The following is a 14,044-nucleotide window of genomic DNA, read 5'->3' as shown; positions in this document are numbered from 1 at the left end:
AAAGGGGTTTCTTGGTGAGTTCATCATCGCATCAACCCTCGGTTCCGACACTGCTTAACCACCAACAGACCCTCTTCCTCGGTCAAGGACCGCCATTGTTGTCTCATCAAAGGGGTACCCTTCAGTCCAGCTTTTCGTCACATCCGTTTCATTCTTGGGATCATCATCATCATCCCCAATCTTCGGCATTTGCTTCTCAGTTTGGTTCACATGGAATCATGCAAGGCCTTAGTATTCCCACTAGGATCCATGGAGGAGAAAGCGAAGGGCTCGGACCCCAGCGTCCTTCACCCTCCTCTTCATCTCCTTCTCACTTGCATCGTTGATCCATAGACAACAGGTACTTTATTAGCCTAAATCTACGAATCTTTGCTTATATTTCACGGAGAATCATCCATTACCCTTTCCTCAAATGAATCTGATGGACTTTTTGTTTTTCAAGATTGGTTCAAGATTTGAGGAACTCGATGAATCTGATGAAGAGAAGACACCAAGAGGTTCTATAAATCCAGCTCAGGAGGAATGAGAGTGTACGTACGCGAAGAGTTTTAGCGTATAGATCTTCGGATGATTTTACTTCTTAATTATTAAGAATATATATATACACACGTAAGTTTTACATATACATTATTCAGATTTTCACACAGAGATCATGATCATGGTACTGTGTAGAGATGTGTTCTCTTGGGCTTTGGGTTTATTATATTACCTGATTTCGTTGCTTAGACAATAGTTCGAAAAATCTATTTATTTTTATATAAAAAAAACAACAACATTAAATGTTTCCGAATTTAATAAGAAATTAATTAATGGTCGTCGTCTAGTTTGGTGTCTGTATTTAGGACAAAATTCAAATCTTCATCTTCCCCAGAAAGAAACCTGTTGAATTCGTGTTATTTATGGCACCAACTCATAATTTGTCCAGACTTCAGTTGGGAAGCTCCCTGCTTAAAGTTGGATCCATTTAATAGAAAGAACTCATAATTATTACATGTTGGATATTTTTTATGGATATATATATATATATATATGTTCTTGCCACTATTTTGAATTACCTAAAATGAAAGCGAACACGGAAGATAATCATAGCTAGCTATAGGGTCGTATTGAAATGATTGTTGTAATTACGTTAGTTTTAGTAATGGATTTTCTCCATGCGATATATCACGGTCCAAACGATTGATAGAGGGATTGCATAGTTTATTGAGAAACGATTGGTGATTGGTTGCAAAACCTTTCATCTAATTGGTTCAAAATCTACGTACTTTTGTAGTTATTGAAAAATGGGCCTTTTGTTAGTTAGGCCCAACAAAGAAAGCCCATATTTTAAGGACCCATAATTAAGAAAAGCCCAAGATCTCAATATAATGGGCTTTTATTCGCGAGACAATGAGACTTCTATCTCCTCGGGAGACATAAAGAAGGAGAGGGAAGGAAGAAGCTTAATTCCTTGTCTTGAAGTTTTCCATGGCGATGTCAGGAACTTTGCATTTTAGCTATGACTATGCTCCGGGTACAATTCGTTTTCTCTTTTTCTTGTTTTTGTAGTATCCTTGCTCGTCTTCTTTTTCCCTCTCTCTCATACATCTCTGGTTTTTCTGTTTGGCTGCCGAGAATGTGTCCTTCTTCCGTGGTCGAATTTTGAACACGGATTGGTTTATTTGAGATTTTTACTGTCATTAATCTTCCATGGTAGCTTCTGAAACCCTAATGTTCTGGGATTTGGGATTTGGGTCTCCGTCACTGAAAGGAGAAACATTGCGTAGATAAATGTCGGTGTGGGGGGAAATCTTCTTTTTTGGATGATAATCCTATTAGCCTGTATTAAGCTCGTTTTGATGTAGTTTGGTTCGCTGTCTTAAATTTATCTGCTTCTCCTGTTATCTCTCTGTGGATATTACGGCTACGCTTGAGTCGTCCACCACTTGTTCGACGAAATGATTCTGAGGGTTTGGTAGATGTCGGTTGTGCCTTTGCGCCTGTGTGAATTCGGATTTACCCATTGAGATTTCTTGCGTTACGTGTTACTGCCTTCTTGTGCTAGCTTCTCTCGATGACAAGTCGGTTTCTGGTGCTAACCTCCTTGTGTATTCGAATGCTCGACCCTTGTTTTAGAAGAACCCATTTCTGCAATAGTAAGAGAGAAATACTGAGGAAAACATACTTTATCAAGAATGCCTGAAAAGTTCATGTGCATATCCCGAACACTATGGGCTAGAAATTACCAAGTTTGACTTTGTTTTCTGCATATATGAATCTGGAAAATCTGGGTTACTCTAGTGGTGTTTGATGTAATTGCTAAACCATTTAAGTCATTAAGTGAAATAGGGTTTACTTGGTTTCGTTAATCCTTAGAAACAATAGTTGTTATAAATAGAATGGTCTCTGGTGTCAATACCGTTTGTCTACTTAAGTTTTTTATGCTGGATGATAACCGCTATGCCGGTAGTTATTTTTGTTATTTTGTCCCATCTTCATGGCTAAAACAGAAAATGCGCATCCTGTAAACTGTAATGGGTTCATCTTGAGTTTGAAAATAAGTATATACCAGAAGTATTTCTTAGGTTTTGGTTATGTGCCTTGGCACGTTTTTAACTGCATTTTGTCGTTTAGAATGAAAGGTCTGTTGTGTATAAAGCAAGGTGAACCATGAAAGAAAACAATCAGCTACACATAGGTTCTGTTCTTGGCTGTGCCCTCCTCCGTATACATGTATATGTCTTTCTTGTATCAATCCGCTTCTTATGTCTATTGCTTTGTCACGCAGGTTACGGACTTTCAGACAACAGGACAGTCTCTAACTCCGCTGCGTCAAGGACACTTGCTGTGCTACCTTGCTCTTCCTGCCTGGACCATAAGTCACGCGTGAATAATGGACGCGTGAAATGTGTCGCTGCCAAATGGTCTTTTGTTTGCCGGGCAAGTTCCGGTGGCCATAGGAGAAATCCGGATTTCTCAAGACAAAACAAGCATGGTTTCCGAGGCAGAAACAAGCAAAACGAAGAGAGATACGGCTTTGATGGTTTTGAGGATTCAGAAATGTTCTCTTCAAAAAACGGCCCTGTTGTCTCTCTCTCTAATTCCCCGAAATTCCAAGCTACTTCATCCCCCGGGCCAAGAGAGAGAGAGATAGTCGAACTTTTCAGGAAGGTGCAAGCACAACTCCGGGCACGAGCCGCTGCTAAGAAAGAAGGCAAGAAAGTTGAAGAAGCTTCTAGGGGACAGGGGAAAGAGAGTGAGACAGTCGATTCCCTTCTCAAGTTACTGAGGAAACACTCAGGTGAGCAGAGTAAGAAAAAGGAAGTCAATTCGGGCCAAGCAGATAGAGATGTTGCACACAACCAAGATCAAAGCTCAAATTCGATCAATTCTCGGGACAAAAGTCGTAAAGCAACATCCTTTACCCGGCCGGCATCAAGCTTCAGACGCAAGTCACCTGTACCCAGATACAAATCCCAGCCCACATACTCTAGTGAGTCTTGGACCCAGAAGAAGGATCGAGCGGAGCTGCACGATGGACCTGAAGATGATGACCATGAAGCTGAACCTGAAGATGAAGAGCCTGAACCTGGGACCGAGCCCGCTGTGCTTGAACAAGAGCCAGATCTGAAGCCCGAGTCTTTCTATCAAGACGAGGATGATGCAGTTGTTTTGGAACAGATATCAGATGATGCCATAGTAGACGCTGATGAAGGCGAGGAACCGGGGATAGAAATGAAGCAAGATTCAGACTTTAGTGCATTGAAGCTGACGGAACTGAGGGCCATAGCGAAATCACGTGGCGTAAAAGGGTTTTCAAAGATGAAGAAAGCTGAGTTGGTGGAGTTACTGAGCAGTGGTAGTAATTTATCACACACGGATGGGCAGTGACCGAACAATAGAAAAGACTTGAGTGACATTGCTTCAGTTTTGAGACTTGCAAGTGAGCAAACTGTGTTTTTTGTTTTTGAGGATAATGAATTTCTGTTCCGTCATCTCGATCTATAATAAAGAACATGTTTTTTAGTGTTTCGCTTTAATTTTGATAAATTAAAACATATGAACAATTGTGATATCAAATCCGTTGTCGTCCAGCGGTTAGGATATCTGGCTTTCACCCAGGAGACCCGGGTTCGATTCCCGGCAACGGAATATTTTTATTTATATTTTTTTCATTAAAATATATAAATGTTTGCTCCACCCTAATGAGGTTTATTTAATTTTAAAAAAAAAACTGAAAAGGACAGTTATTTAATTGTCCTTTTCCCACTGAAAGTAAAGGTTAAAAAAATCTTTTTCCAGATATGTTGTCTTTGAAAATCTTTTGAAGGATATGTTACGACCAACCTGATTAACGGATTAATTAATTAAAAAATGATTATAAAACACCCTGATTGGCGGATTAATTAATTAAATTAACGGGAAGTATAATGATAATAATGGAAAGGAGGAGTATAAGGGTATCAATTATCAGATTTGGTTTTAGTGGAAAATGGATGAAAGAGTTCTTTAAGAATATTGGGCCACCATGCTAATTACCAATACGCCCTTCTTAATTACTACTTAATTAACTGTTAACTAGATAAAAATGATAATAATTCAAGTTGCGTTAAAACGAACGGGTCCGTGGTTGTCTTGAAGCTTTAATTAATAATTAAAATAAATAAATTAACGCGGATATAAAAAAAACACACACACAAGTGTTAAACACAATGAAACTGGAGTTGTTGTCCTCATTTAGTATGACATTGACTGACGGTGGGTCCAATCCCATTTTCCTCCATTTTTTATGATAAGCATCTTCCTACATTTAGAGTGTATATATATGTGTGTATGTATAGTAATGCTGTATTATCCCTATGATTTTCATTCTTCCTTTTTTTTATGTGAATGTAAAATTACTATTATCTTTTGTCTTTGCAGAAGATGTTTTTTTTTTAACGGTGGATAACCCATCACATAAACTTTCAGGTCGGACCTCGGTCGTTCCCGTATATTGGACAGTATTTCGGACAATAAATCTCTCGGTTCTATATATAATAACTGATAAACCACGCGAAATAGATAAACCAATCTAAGTTGGTCAATTTAGGGAAACCTGAAACCTCAAGAGGAACTTGAAACCACGCGAAATGATTTAACTTCTATTTTTTTTTCTATGATTTGATATGTTTTGACTTACAAAAAAGTTAACTAACAAAATTTTTAAAATATACACCATATTGTATATGAATAATATCTGCATGCTTATTAGATTTTTCATTTGATTGAAGAAAATATTGTTTGGGTTGAGAGAAAATAAAAGAAAACAGAGAGGAAAGTAATGGAAAATCTCGGAGGAGAAAAAGAGAGACACTACTAATTCGTACACATGACTGTATTTACGTACACGTGATTATAGATAATAGATACACATGCATACGCTAAAAAAAAATTCAATATATTAGCTGTTTTTCATTAATTATATTCAACACATGAAAGTTATGTATCTGCAGCAACATATTAGTTCTTGGATTTTTTTTTTATTTGATGGTTGATGTAACAATTTTTTTACATGATGGAAAAAAAAAACCATGTGGTAGAAAGACCAAACCCTAACCTAAAAGCACCAGCTTACAATTTTTTCACATGCTCAGCCAATTTCTAAAAGCATTTATCACGGTATCAGATAATATTTAAAAATCTATAATATTATAATAATTATTTCGAATTATTTTTATATCTTAAAAAATAGTTCCTGAAAACATTTTCTACAACATACGGTTTTGTCTGTTAAGATAATAATTCTCTAATCGGACAAAGAAAAGTTGTGGTGTTATTATTTTTTTTCAAACAAATTTGTAACATTATTTTTATAAATATATTCCAAATATACGATTCCTGATTCAGTTCATTGACATATTTCTGTCGGCTTTTAAGGATTTAAACATGCAAGTTTTGCTAAAAATGGAGATGTTCTTTTCAAGCGACAACATCAGTGGGGGCTTTTTTTTTTTACTCTTTACACAGAAAATATTTAAAATAATAATAATAATAATAATTCATTTTTAAATTAGCTATATTTTGTACATTGGTCGGAAGAAAAACCTCTGTTGCATGCATGCCTGTGTGTCCAGGGGAGAAGAACAGAGGGTTATTTTGGTAAAATACAAAGAACTGTCAATCGATTCTACAGTACAAAAGAGCCAAAAATAAATAAAATAATATTTATTCATTCCCCTAAGAAAAATAATATAATAATTCGGCTGTCATCGTCGTCCACACCTAAATTGCCTAACCCTTTTTCTGTCATTTTCTCGCGACAAAAAAATTATTATTATTATTATTACACCGTGAAAATCTACAACACGAAACCCTACGACTCTCTGTCAATAATGAAGACCTCCATAATTATATTATATGTAAATACGAAATTAGTAGCTATAGACTATGTCCCTCTCTTTTAGGTTAATTATGCGAAATTTAATAAAATATGCACACATATGAAATTCTATATTACTATAAGAAAATGAACGAATGTAAAAACAAGTCTTCTACCTCGCAGGTGTATAGTACTTATATACATGTGTGATATATATATATATATATATATATATATATGGGTTTTATCTTATTTTATAATATCTTATTCACAAGTTGGGCCAGAAATATATAGTTTAATTGTACCTTGATGGTGTGTGCATATATATATGTAACGATTTATTTAGACGGTGCAAACATGAAAACTATAGTCCTCTTCACTTGAATCTAAAATCCAAGGTGATTATAATATAAAACGGAATCAGGTGGAAAAGAACAGGAGAAACGCACCCAATGAAGCAAAAGAAGGGAAAAAAAACTCGCCCACTGACATTAAAAAAAACCTTTGATATAAAAAACATATCTTTTTTCATTAAATGAAAAAAATAATATTAATTTGCAATATTCTCATCAAATATTTTAATACACACATGATATCTATTCAAGAAACCTGATTTCTGCCTCCAATCCGACCGCAGAGAAAATAATTCAGCTCCTCCGTACCAAAACCAAGAGCCACAAATTAGATCGAAGATCAAGAAACAAGAATCAAGATCAAGGAATGGATATGATTCCCCAATCGATGGACATCTCTTCCTACGCATCGGCCACAAACCTCAACATCATCTCAGCCTCCTCCTCCTTCTCCTCCGCCTCCGCCTCGGCCTCCGGCGCCGCAGCACCGCAACCGGTCTCATCCTCAGCTGCGGTGACGAACTCGAGCCGGTACGAGAACCAGAAGAGGAGGGACTGGAACACGTTCGGACAGTACTTGAGGAACCACCGACCGCCGCTGTCTCTGTCCCGATGCAGCGGAGCTCACGTGCTCGAGTTCCTGCGCTACTTGGACCAATTCGGAAAGACCAAAGTCCACACCCCGATGTGCCACTTCTACGGTCACCCTAACCCGCCGGGGCCGTGCCCTTGCCCTCTCCGGCAAGCGTGGGGAAGCCTCGACGCCCTCATCGGTCGCCTTCGAGCCGCCTTTGAGGAGCACGGGGGCAAGCCTGAGGCCAACCCCTTCGGAGCTCGAGCCGTGAGGCTCTATCTCCGTGAGGTGAGAGATATGCAGAGCAAAGCGAGAGGTGTGAGCTACGAGAAGAAGAAGCGGAAGCGCCCTCCTCATCCTCCCCCGCCGTCTTCCTCCGCCGCCGGAGATGGAGGAGTTGGCGATATGCAGTTTCAGTTTCAGCAGCCGCCTCCGGGTACTACTAGCTAAGTTCTAGTACTGCTGGTTAAAAATTTGGAGTTTGATGACGAATTTGCTGAGAACCCAGATGAGGAAAACGAATCATTTCATGTATGCGATGTATGAATTCGACGAATGTTTCTTGATTTGTGTGGTATTGCTAGATTTTTCTTAGGGTCATGTTTAGGGTTTTTAGTGCAGCAGACAGCAAACTCGTTGAACTCGTTCTAGTTTTCCTGCTTAGAGTTGCGCCCTTCCTTTGTAGCGAGGTAGGTCTTTTTATTCGTTTTATCAAATAAAAAACTTGTCGCCATATCTCGATTTCTCTTCTTACATCTTCTGCTTCTCCTTCCTGGTGTGGTCGAGCTCTGATTCTATAGTTGCGAGTTTTGGTGATTTCTTCTTTTGATGCAAACAGTGGTCGCTGTCCAAAAGTGAAGTTGAACTGGTAGTGGTCTTGTAGTGGCAGTGATTGCAGTACTTGTTGCATTTAATATTAAATCATCAAAATTATCTGGAAAATGGAACTGCAAGTGCTTCTCCTTCTCTCCAAAACCCTTGTGCATATATTTTTGTGCTTGTATTCGTGCACGTATACACACACACACATGTATATCTCATGGTTGTAATTAATGCTTGTTTCTTGCTATTTGACAAACCTAGTACAGGGCTTGTGTTATGGTAATATAACTGTTTAAATCATGTCGCGACAATGGTCCGTGAATACATTTTGTATCTGTAATCGATCATATTTGTATGTCAATACAAAGGTATCATCTACACATGTATCAGATAATCCCTGATCCATTCCACCATATATATATATGTATAGATGCACGGATACCTACGTGTTAATTAGATTTTACTTAATGGAATTCACCAATGGAGAGCGTATGTCTACACACGCATATACGTGCTTATACGTATGAACATGCGCATATACATATATATATACGTGTAGTAATTTATATACCAATGTATGTGTTGCTATATTGTAGTTCATTCATGCGTTCATGAGTTTGTTTTTACATGTATATATCAACAAATCTCTTCATCTCTTTTGGAAGGAACTTGAACAAATGCACGCGTATACACACACACACACACACACATGTAGATGAGATTATATATATGACATGCCAGTTGAAGCGTGTTTGTTTTGGTTGCTTATTTCTATTATCAGCTTCATCTGCTGGGAAGAAAAAACCCCATTTGTGTATAGTTTTTCATGGTAATAAATTTGGCTCACGTGTCCAATCAAAACTATATAATAAGGTAAGAGAAAAGCAATCTTGTTCCTTTATGTTTCTTATTACAATTACAACTATCACACTGTTGTTTCTGTCTAATTTTATTAGAGAATCATTCATATATATAATAACTTTTGCTTCGAGTGTTGACCACTAAGAACGTGCCCTTTGCCCAGATCTTAGATTTGATGGATCTGGTGATTCATAATGTAGTATTTTAGGATAATGTTTTGATGTCAATTAGTGAATTGTAATATCTATGCTATTATTGTTCATCAACTTTAGTAAAACTTACACTTACTATCTCGGAATTTTATTCATCATGGTTTTATCCGGATCTCTCCATCTGTATTCTTTAGATTTTTCTGCAACAAAATTCAATTTATTTTCTTATGGCAAGGAGTCAATTTATATATATATATATATATAAAAGATTGTGTTATGAAACATTTCATATATATATATATATATAAAATATAGTCTGTTTTGGTCGTGAATATTTCATGGTGGTGTTCCATCAATGGTTGTATATCAGAAGCTTTTCTTCTGCTATGTCTCTCACTTGTCTTGTCTTTTCTGTTCCAAAATTTTCCTTGAAGAGTAGAGGAGAAGACATGGGCAATGCATTCTTGTCCATTTGTGAGAAGTTTCGCATTTTTTAATTTAATTTATATTTTGCATGTGTATTTGAATATAAAAAAAGGAATTCGTTTTCGCTTGCGTCAAAATTTGGATTTTTATTTTTTTGGGAACGAAATTTGGATTTTAAGTAAGATATCCTAAAAAAATCTCTTATATCTAAAATACATAATATATAAATTTTCATCTTATACAATTTTTTTTATAATATTCTAGTATCTTAAAACGCTAAAACTCGTGTGTAAAATCTATTTTTAAAATATAAATTTTATAAATAATAATATTTCAGCGGTCATTGGTATAGCGATCATTAAGAAAGTACATTGGCCTATATCAAACGTGCATACATATACATAGTTGAAATGATATCCAATTATACCTGACATGTTACACACACACACACACACACATATGTATATATATATATATATATTGTATAATAAAAACACAAATTACAAGCATATGAATACAAGAGATCTGAGATCTGAAAAAAAACATGTTTGTAAGGGATACAAATTTTTTTAAACTTAAAAATTGCAGATTTAAATTACTTTAATGCAACAAATGTAATTGACTTTTGAAAAGAGAAATGTTATGAATATTAAATAAATGTATACATAAAACTACATTGAAAATCTAATGTTTATAATCTTCTAGTGTATCTACATAGACAGATACGTAAGACATTAACACTAAATTAAAATTTTAAATATAAAAAAATAAATACAGCAGAAAGTCACACACTTCTATAATATATACTTAATTAATATATTTTGCTGATAAAATGGAGATATGAAATTGAATTTAAAAATAATGTTATATTTTTATTACACAAAGCATTGGCCCATTTCTCGATTGATATGAATATAATATTTTTATTTTCTCATCTTCGGAGTTTTAATAATTGAAAAGCTCATCCAGTATTAAACATACAAAACCCAAAATAAATAATGGTGGTTATCAGCAAGGCAACTTTCAAGCTGAGTCTGAGTTTTCTTGGAGCGCAAGGGGCATGGCCGGTCTCCAAGCCGTGCCGTCGGGACTGTCCATCAGGGCGATCCCAAGAGCGGCCAGTTCCTTTCTAATGACGTCAGATCTCACGTAATCTTTCTTCTTCCTCGCGTCCGTTCTTTCATGGATTCTCTCAAGGACTTGTTCCTCTGTCACTCCAGCTCGCTTCAGAGCCTTCTCTCGTAGTTCCTGCAGAACCTGCCAGAAGTGGAAACCTTTCATACAGTTCTGAGGCATAAGAAACAGAATGGTTAAGACACTTAGAAGATCAGCCTTGTCTTACCTCTTTGTAACTTGCAGGCATTAGCCCTAAGATGGTGAGCACTTCCCTTATCGTCTTCTCTAGAGCCCCGAGTGATTCTGCCCTTCTCGCTTGCTTTTTCCCCTGCAAGAATTAGTCTTGGAACAGTTTACATAACCAAGAGGAGAGTGAGTTGGTAACTAAGCCAACCTTGACGCAAGCCTCATCGACTTCTACCGTTTAAAGAAATGACATGCCCATAAGCTCAAATCACGGGGAAAGAGATTTTACGAGATGACCCAGATGGAAAGCTTGTACCTTTCGTGTGTGAATCAGATCGTTGATTGTTTTCAAGGGTTCTGAGAGTGCAGCCAGAGTTACGGGTGTGTGAAGGTCATCTGACATTGAGGCAACGAAATCACTATGGAACTTGTTGATGCCATTCAAAATGTCAGATGGGACTGAATCATCTTCAAGAGGCGAACCACTCTTCTCCAGAACGCTTTCGCAGTCTTGTAACGTCTGTCATTGTATCGCATCACATGAAAGAATCAAAACGATAATCATAGTCACAAGATTTCTGGTGTTTGGATTGCCAAGAGTCCGGTCTAAACACATGTAAAGATTCAGAGGAGTAGACATGAAAAGAATGGCGGGGAATACCTGATATATGTAAAAAACACGTTCAGAAGCACTCTCGAGCAGGAAATCAGAGTAGTTGATAGGAGAGCGATAATGGGTTCCCATTAAAAAGAGTCTCAGAGCAAGTGGGTGATAAAGGTCTATAACCTGCACCAAAAGAGAAGAAGACTCGGAGGAAATAGTTCAATTTTGGATATACAATCAGACAAATGCGGGTTAAAAGAAAATGGATAGAACTGTTCGACACCTCTCTGATTGTGAAGAAGTTCCCTAACGATTTTGACATTTTCTCAGAATCGACAGTAACAAAGCCATTATGAATCCAGTAGCCGATGTTGCTGTTGCTGCAAGCAGCACAACTCTGAGCAATCTCATTTTCATGGTGGGGAAAGACAAGGTCCATGCCTCCACCATGTATGTCAAAAGTGTAACCGAGATAAGCTGCACTCATGGCACTGCATTCTATGTGCCATCCAGGCCTTCCAGGCCCCCAAGGGCTCTCCCAAAAGGGTTCCCCTTCCTTGGCGGTCTGCAAAAGTTTCAACATTTAAAACTTTAATGAGAATGATAAATGAGGGTAATGTATAATGTAATGCAAAGGCTTAATCCATTGATGCCTACTTTCCACAGAGCAAAATCAGCAGGATTTCTCTTCCTTGAGTCAACTGCAACTCTCTCACCTGCACGATTATCTTCTAATTTTCGCCCAGATAATCTTCCGTACTCTGGGAATTTTTCAACCGAGAAGTAGACATCCCCATCAACTCTATAGGCAAAGCCATTATCAAGAATCTGACAGAAGAATCATACAAGTGAGTTTATCCCCATAAGCACAATGTTAAGAAGAAAATTGTTGATTTAAATAGAAAGAAATGCAGAATTAAGCCATGTATATATAGCCTACCTGCTTGATCATGTCAATGATTTGTGGCATATGGTCTGAGACACGGGGTTCAACAGAAGGTGGTAAACATTGAAGCTGCATCATGTCTCGGCTGAATTCCTCACAGAATCGTCTGCTCAAACTGATCGGATCTTCCCCCAGTTCATTTGCTCGGGCAATTATCTTTAGAATTTAAACTTTCAATTCTCAGCGCTCCAAGCATAGCAAAGTGAAAATAAAAGAAGGAAATGGAATGGGCAACTGGCACTGAATTCGAGTAGCAAAGTCATGTGAATCTCTAAGTTAGTTGTTAGGAGGCCTACGGTCATCCATGGACCGAGTAAATCAGTCACATAGATTCTGTAAGTGGTGAAGTAAACAGATAAACTCTTGTAACATACCATACAGGTTAACATACAAACATAAAAGCAAATAGAAGGACAAATCTAGAATAAGTTCTCCTAAAACAAGAAAGTAAGAATTTTGTTTTAAAGTCTCCAGCTTGACATATTCTAATTCAACATCTTGAGAACCTAACAGGGCCCAAGATTCAAACTTTTGCACCGCTCACAAGAAAGTCACGAAAATAGTTTATGAGGCGAAGGCAAAGAGACGGATTGACTCTAGTTTCTTCACCATTCAGCATCTCAACCGAGGGGCACTATTTCTCGGGTGGTGAGACATTGGATCAGAGCAATGCAAGTTATCCTTTTCATGGGCATTCCAAGGATGGAACTTCTTACAGTACCAAAGAAGACATCTGATTCCTATTCTATTGATCTAGCACCTTTTCCTAAGAAGAAACCAAGAAACACAAGCTTCTGAGATTCTCCCTGAATGGATAAGGCTGTTCCTAATGGAATATGAGACGTTTTTAGCATTGACTACAATGGCAAAGAACTCAAATTGTTAACTTTAAGCTAGAGGAGCCACGACATGGTACAGCCAAGAATCGTTCTGGTTCCAATTCCATGGTAAAAATCAGTTCTTTACATCAATTCAACTCACCTTGTCATCAACATCGGTGAAATTTCGAACATAACACACTTCGTATCCTAGATGCTTAAGGTACCTGCCTAATTCCCAAATCAAAACACAGAAGGGGAAAAAATAAAATTTTTTCATAACTCAAAACCAGGCTTATAAAGAACGTGAAACTTCCGAAGCCGATACCTGAAGAGGACGTCAAACGTGACGTACACGCGCGCATGGCCGATGTGACTGAGATCGTAAGCCGTGACGCCGCAGACGTACAATCCTACTTTAGACTCAACCTTGGGCTTGAACAGCTCTTTCTTTCTGCTCATCGTGTTGTGAAGCCATAGCTCCGAAGTCGAATCACTTCCGGCGAAAATTCCAACGGCTCCGGCGGTTCTCGACGCCTGAGACGTGGCAAGAGCCGTGAAACAGCGACGGGCGTAAGTTCCCTTTCTGGGATTGAACTGAATTTGGGTTCCAAAGCAAAAGAGCCGTCGAGAAGCGGGAAAAGAATAGAGACGAATTGGAGAAAAGGGTCGGTATGATCTCAGGAGGTTAAGAAGCGAAGACATTGTTGCAACGGTAAACTCATAGGGGAAGGAAGAAGACGAGGAAGGAATCGGATAGGAGACGAGGGTTCACCCAAAACCTTTATTCAACTATCTGACCGAGTGAACCGCTCGCCGTCGACTCGACCCAATTAAGGCCCAAAT

The 14,044-nt window shown here is 37.9% G+C and overlaps 3 protein-coding genes, 1 long non-coding RNA gene and 1 other non-coding gene across 8 annotated transcripts; 4 read left to right on the top strand and 1 right to left on the bottom strand.

The window, feature by feature from the left end:
• LOC104826218 lies at window positions 1-814 on the top strand. Its single transcript, XR_773709.2, has 2 exons — window positions 1-340; window positions 443-814. It is a non-coding gene; the product is annotated as an uncharacterized LOC104826218 (long non-coding RNA).
• Window positions 815-1,416: 602 nt separating this feature from the next.
• On the top strand, window positions 1,417-3,974 carry LOC104826217 (rho-N domain-containing protein 1, chloroplastic-like). Of its 2 annotated transcripts, none has more exons than XM_010558817.1 (2): window positions 1,417-1,513; window positions 2,768-3,974. In XM_010558817.1, the coding sequence occupies exons 1-2, from the start codon at window positions 1,468-1,470 to the stop codon at window positions 3,868-3,870; spliced, it is 1,149 nt and encodes a 382-aa protein (XP_010557119.1). In that variant the 5' UTR covers window positions 1,417-1,467; the 3' UTR covers window positions 3,871-3,974. The 2 variants fall into 2 exon arrangements, with proteins under 2 accessions (XP_010557119.1, XP_010557121.1); XM_010558819.2 differs by lacking the exon at window positions 1,417-1,513 and adding an exon at window positions 2,576-2,677.
• Window positions 3,975-4,059: 85 nt separating this feature from the next.
• On the top strand, window positions 4,060-4,131 carry TRNAE-UUC. The gene has a single exon. It is a non-coding gene; the product is annotated as a tRNA-Glu (tRNA).
• Window positions 4,132-6,931: 2,800 nt separating this feature from the next.
• Window positions 6,932-8,002, top strand: LOC104826216 (protein LIGHT-DEPENDENT SHORT HYPOCOTYLS 3-like). Its single transcript, XM_010558816.2, has one exon. It carries the CDS (start codon window positions 7,061-7,063, stop codon window positions 7,715-7,717), a length of 657 nt encoding a protein of 218 aa, XP_010557118.1. The 5' UTR covers window positions 6,932-7,060; the 3' UTR covers window positions 7,718-8,002.
• Window positions 8,003-10,431: 2,429 nt separating this feature from the next.
• LOC104826215 (cysteine--tRNA ligase, chloroplastic/mitochondrial) lies at window positions 10,432-13,959 on the bottom strand. 3 transcript variants are annotated; one of them, XM_010558813.1, is made up of 9 exons: window positions 13,527-13,959; window positions 13,362-13,425; window positions 12,375-12,536; window positions 12,092-12,262; window positions 11,718-11,999; window positions 11,492-11,617; window positions 11,147-11,350; window positions 10,871-10,972; window positions 10,432-10,785 (listed from the first exon to the last, which is right to left on the bottom strand). In XM_010558813.1, the coding sequence occupies exons 1-9, from the start codon at window positions 13,901-13,903 to the stop codon at window positions 10,552-10,554; spliced, it is 1,722 nt and encodes a 573-aa protein (XP_010557115.1). In that variant the 5' UTR covers window positions 13,904-13,959; the 3' UTR covers window positions 10,432-10,551. The 3 variants fall into 3 exon arrangements, with proteins under 3 accessions (XP_010557115.1, XP_010557116.1, XP_010557117.1); XM_010558814.2 differs by having other exon boundaries at window positions 13,362-13,429; window positions 13,527-13,663; XM_010558815.1 differs by lacking the exon at window positions 13,362-13,425 and having other exon boundaries at window positions 13,527-13,616.
• Window positions 13,960-14,044: the final 85 nt, after the last annotated feature.

This window comes from Tarenaya hassleriana, unplaced genomic scaffold, assembly GCF_000463585.1.
Source record: "Tarenaya hassleriana unplaced genomic scaffold, ASM46358v1 Cleome5, whole genome shotgun sequence".
Classification (NCBI taxonomy): Eukaryota; Viridiplantae; Streptophyta; class Magnoliopsida; order Brassicales; family Cleomaceae; genus Tarenaya; species Tarenaya hassleriana.
Note: the sequence above shows the minus strand (reverse complement) of the source record. Positions and strands in the feature narration are given on the sequence as shown.

Bases quoted from the DNA above. Each gene is read 5' to 3' on its own strand.
- LOC104826217 (XM_010558817.1), top strand. From the start codon at position 1,468: ATGGCGATGTCAGGAACTTTGCATTTTAGCTATGACTATGCTCCGG. The intron at 1,514-2,767 runs GTACAATTCGTT...TTTGTCACGCAG, and splicing joins TAGCTATGACTATGCTCCGG to GTTACGGACTTTCAGACAAC.
- LOC104826216 (XM_010558816.2), top strand. From the start codon at position 7,061: ATGGATATGATTCCCCAATCGATGGACATCTCTTCCTACGCATCGGCC.
- LOC104826215 (XM_010558813.1), bottom strand. From the start codon at position 13,903: ATGTCTTCGCTTCTTAACCTCCTGAGATCATACCGACCCTTTTCTCCA. The intron at 12,537-13,361 runs GTGAGTTGAATT...TAAATTCTAAAG, and splicing joins TCACCGATGTTGATGACAAG to ATAATTGCCCGAGCAAATGA. The intron at 11,618-11,717 runs GTGTCGAACAGT...CTTTTGGTGCAG, and splicing joins ACTTCTTCACAATCAGAGAG to GTTATAGACCTTTATCACCC.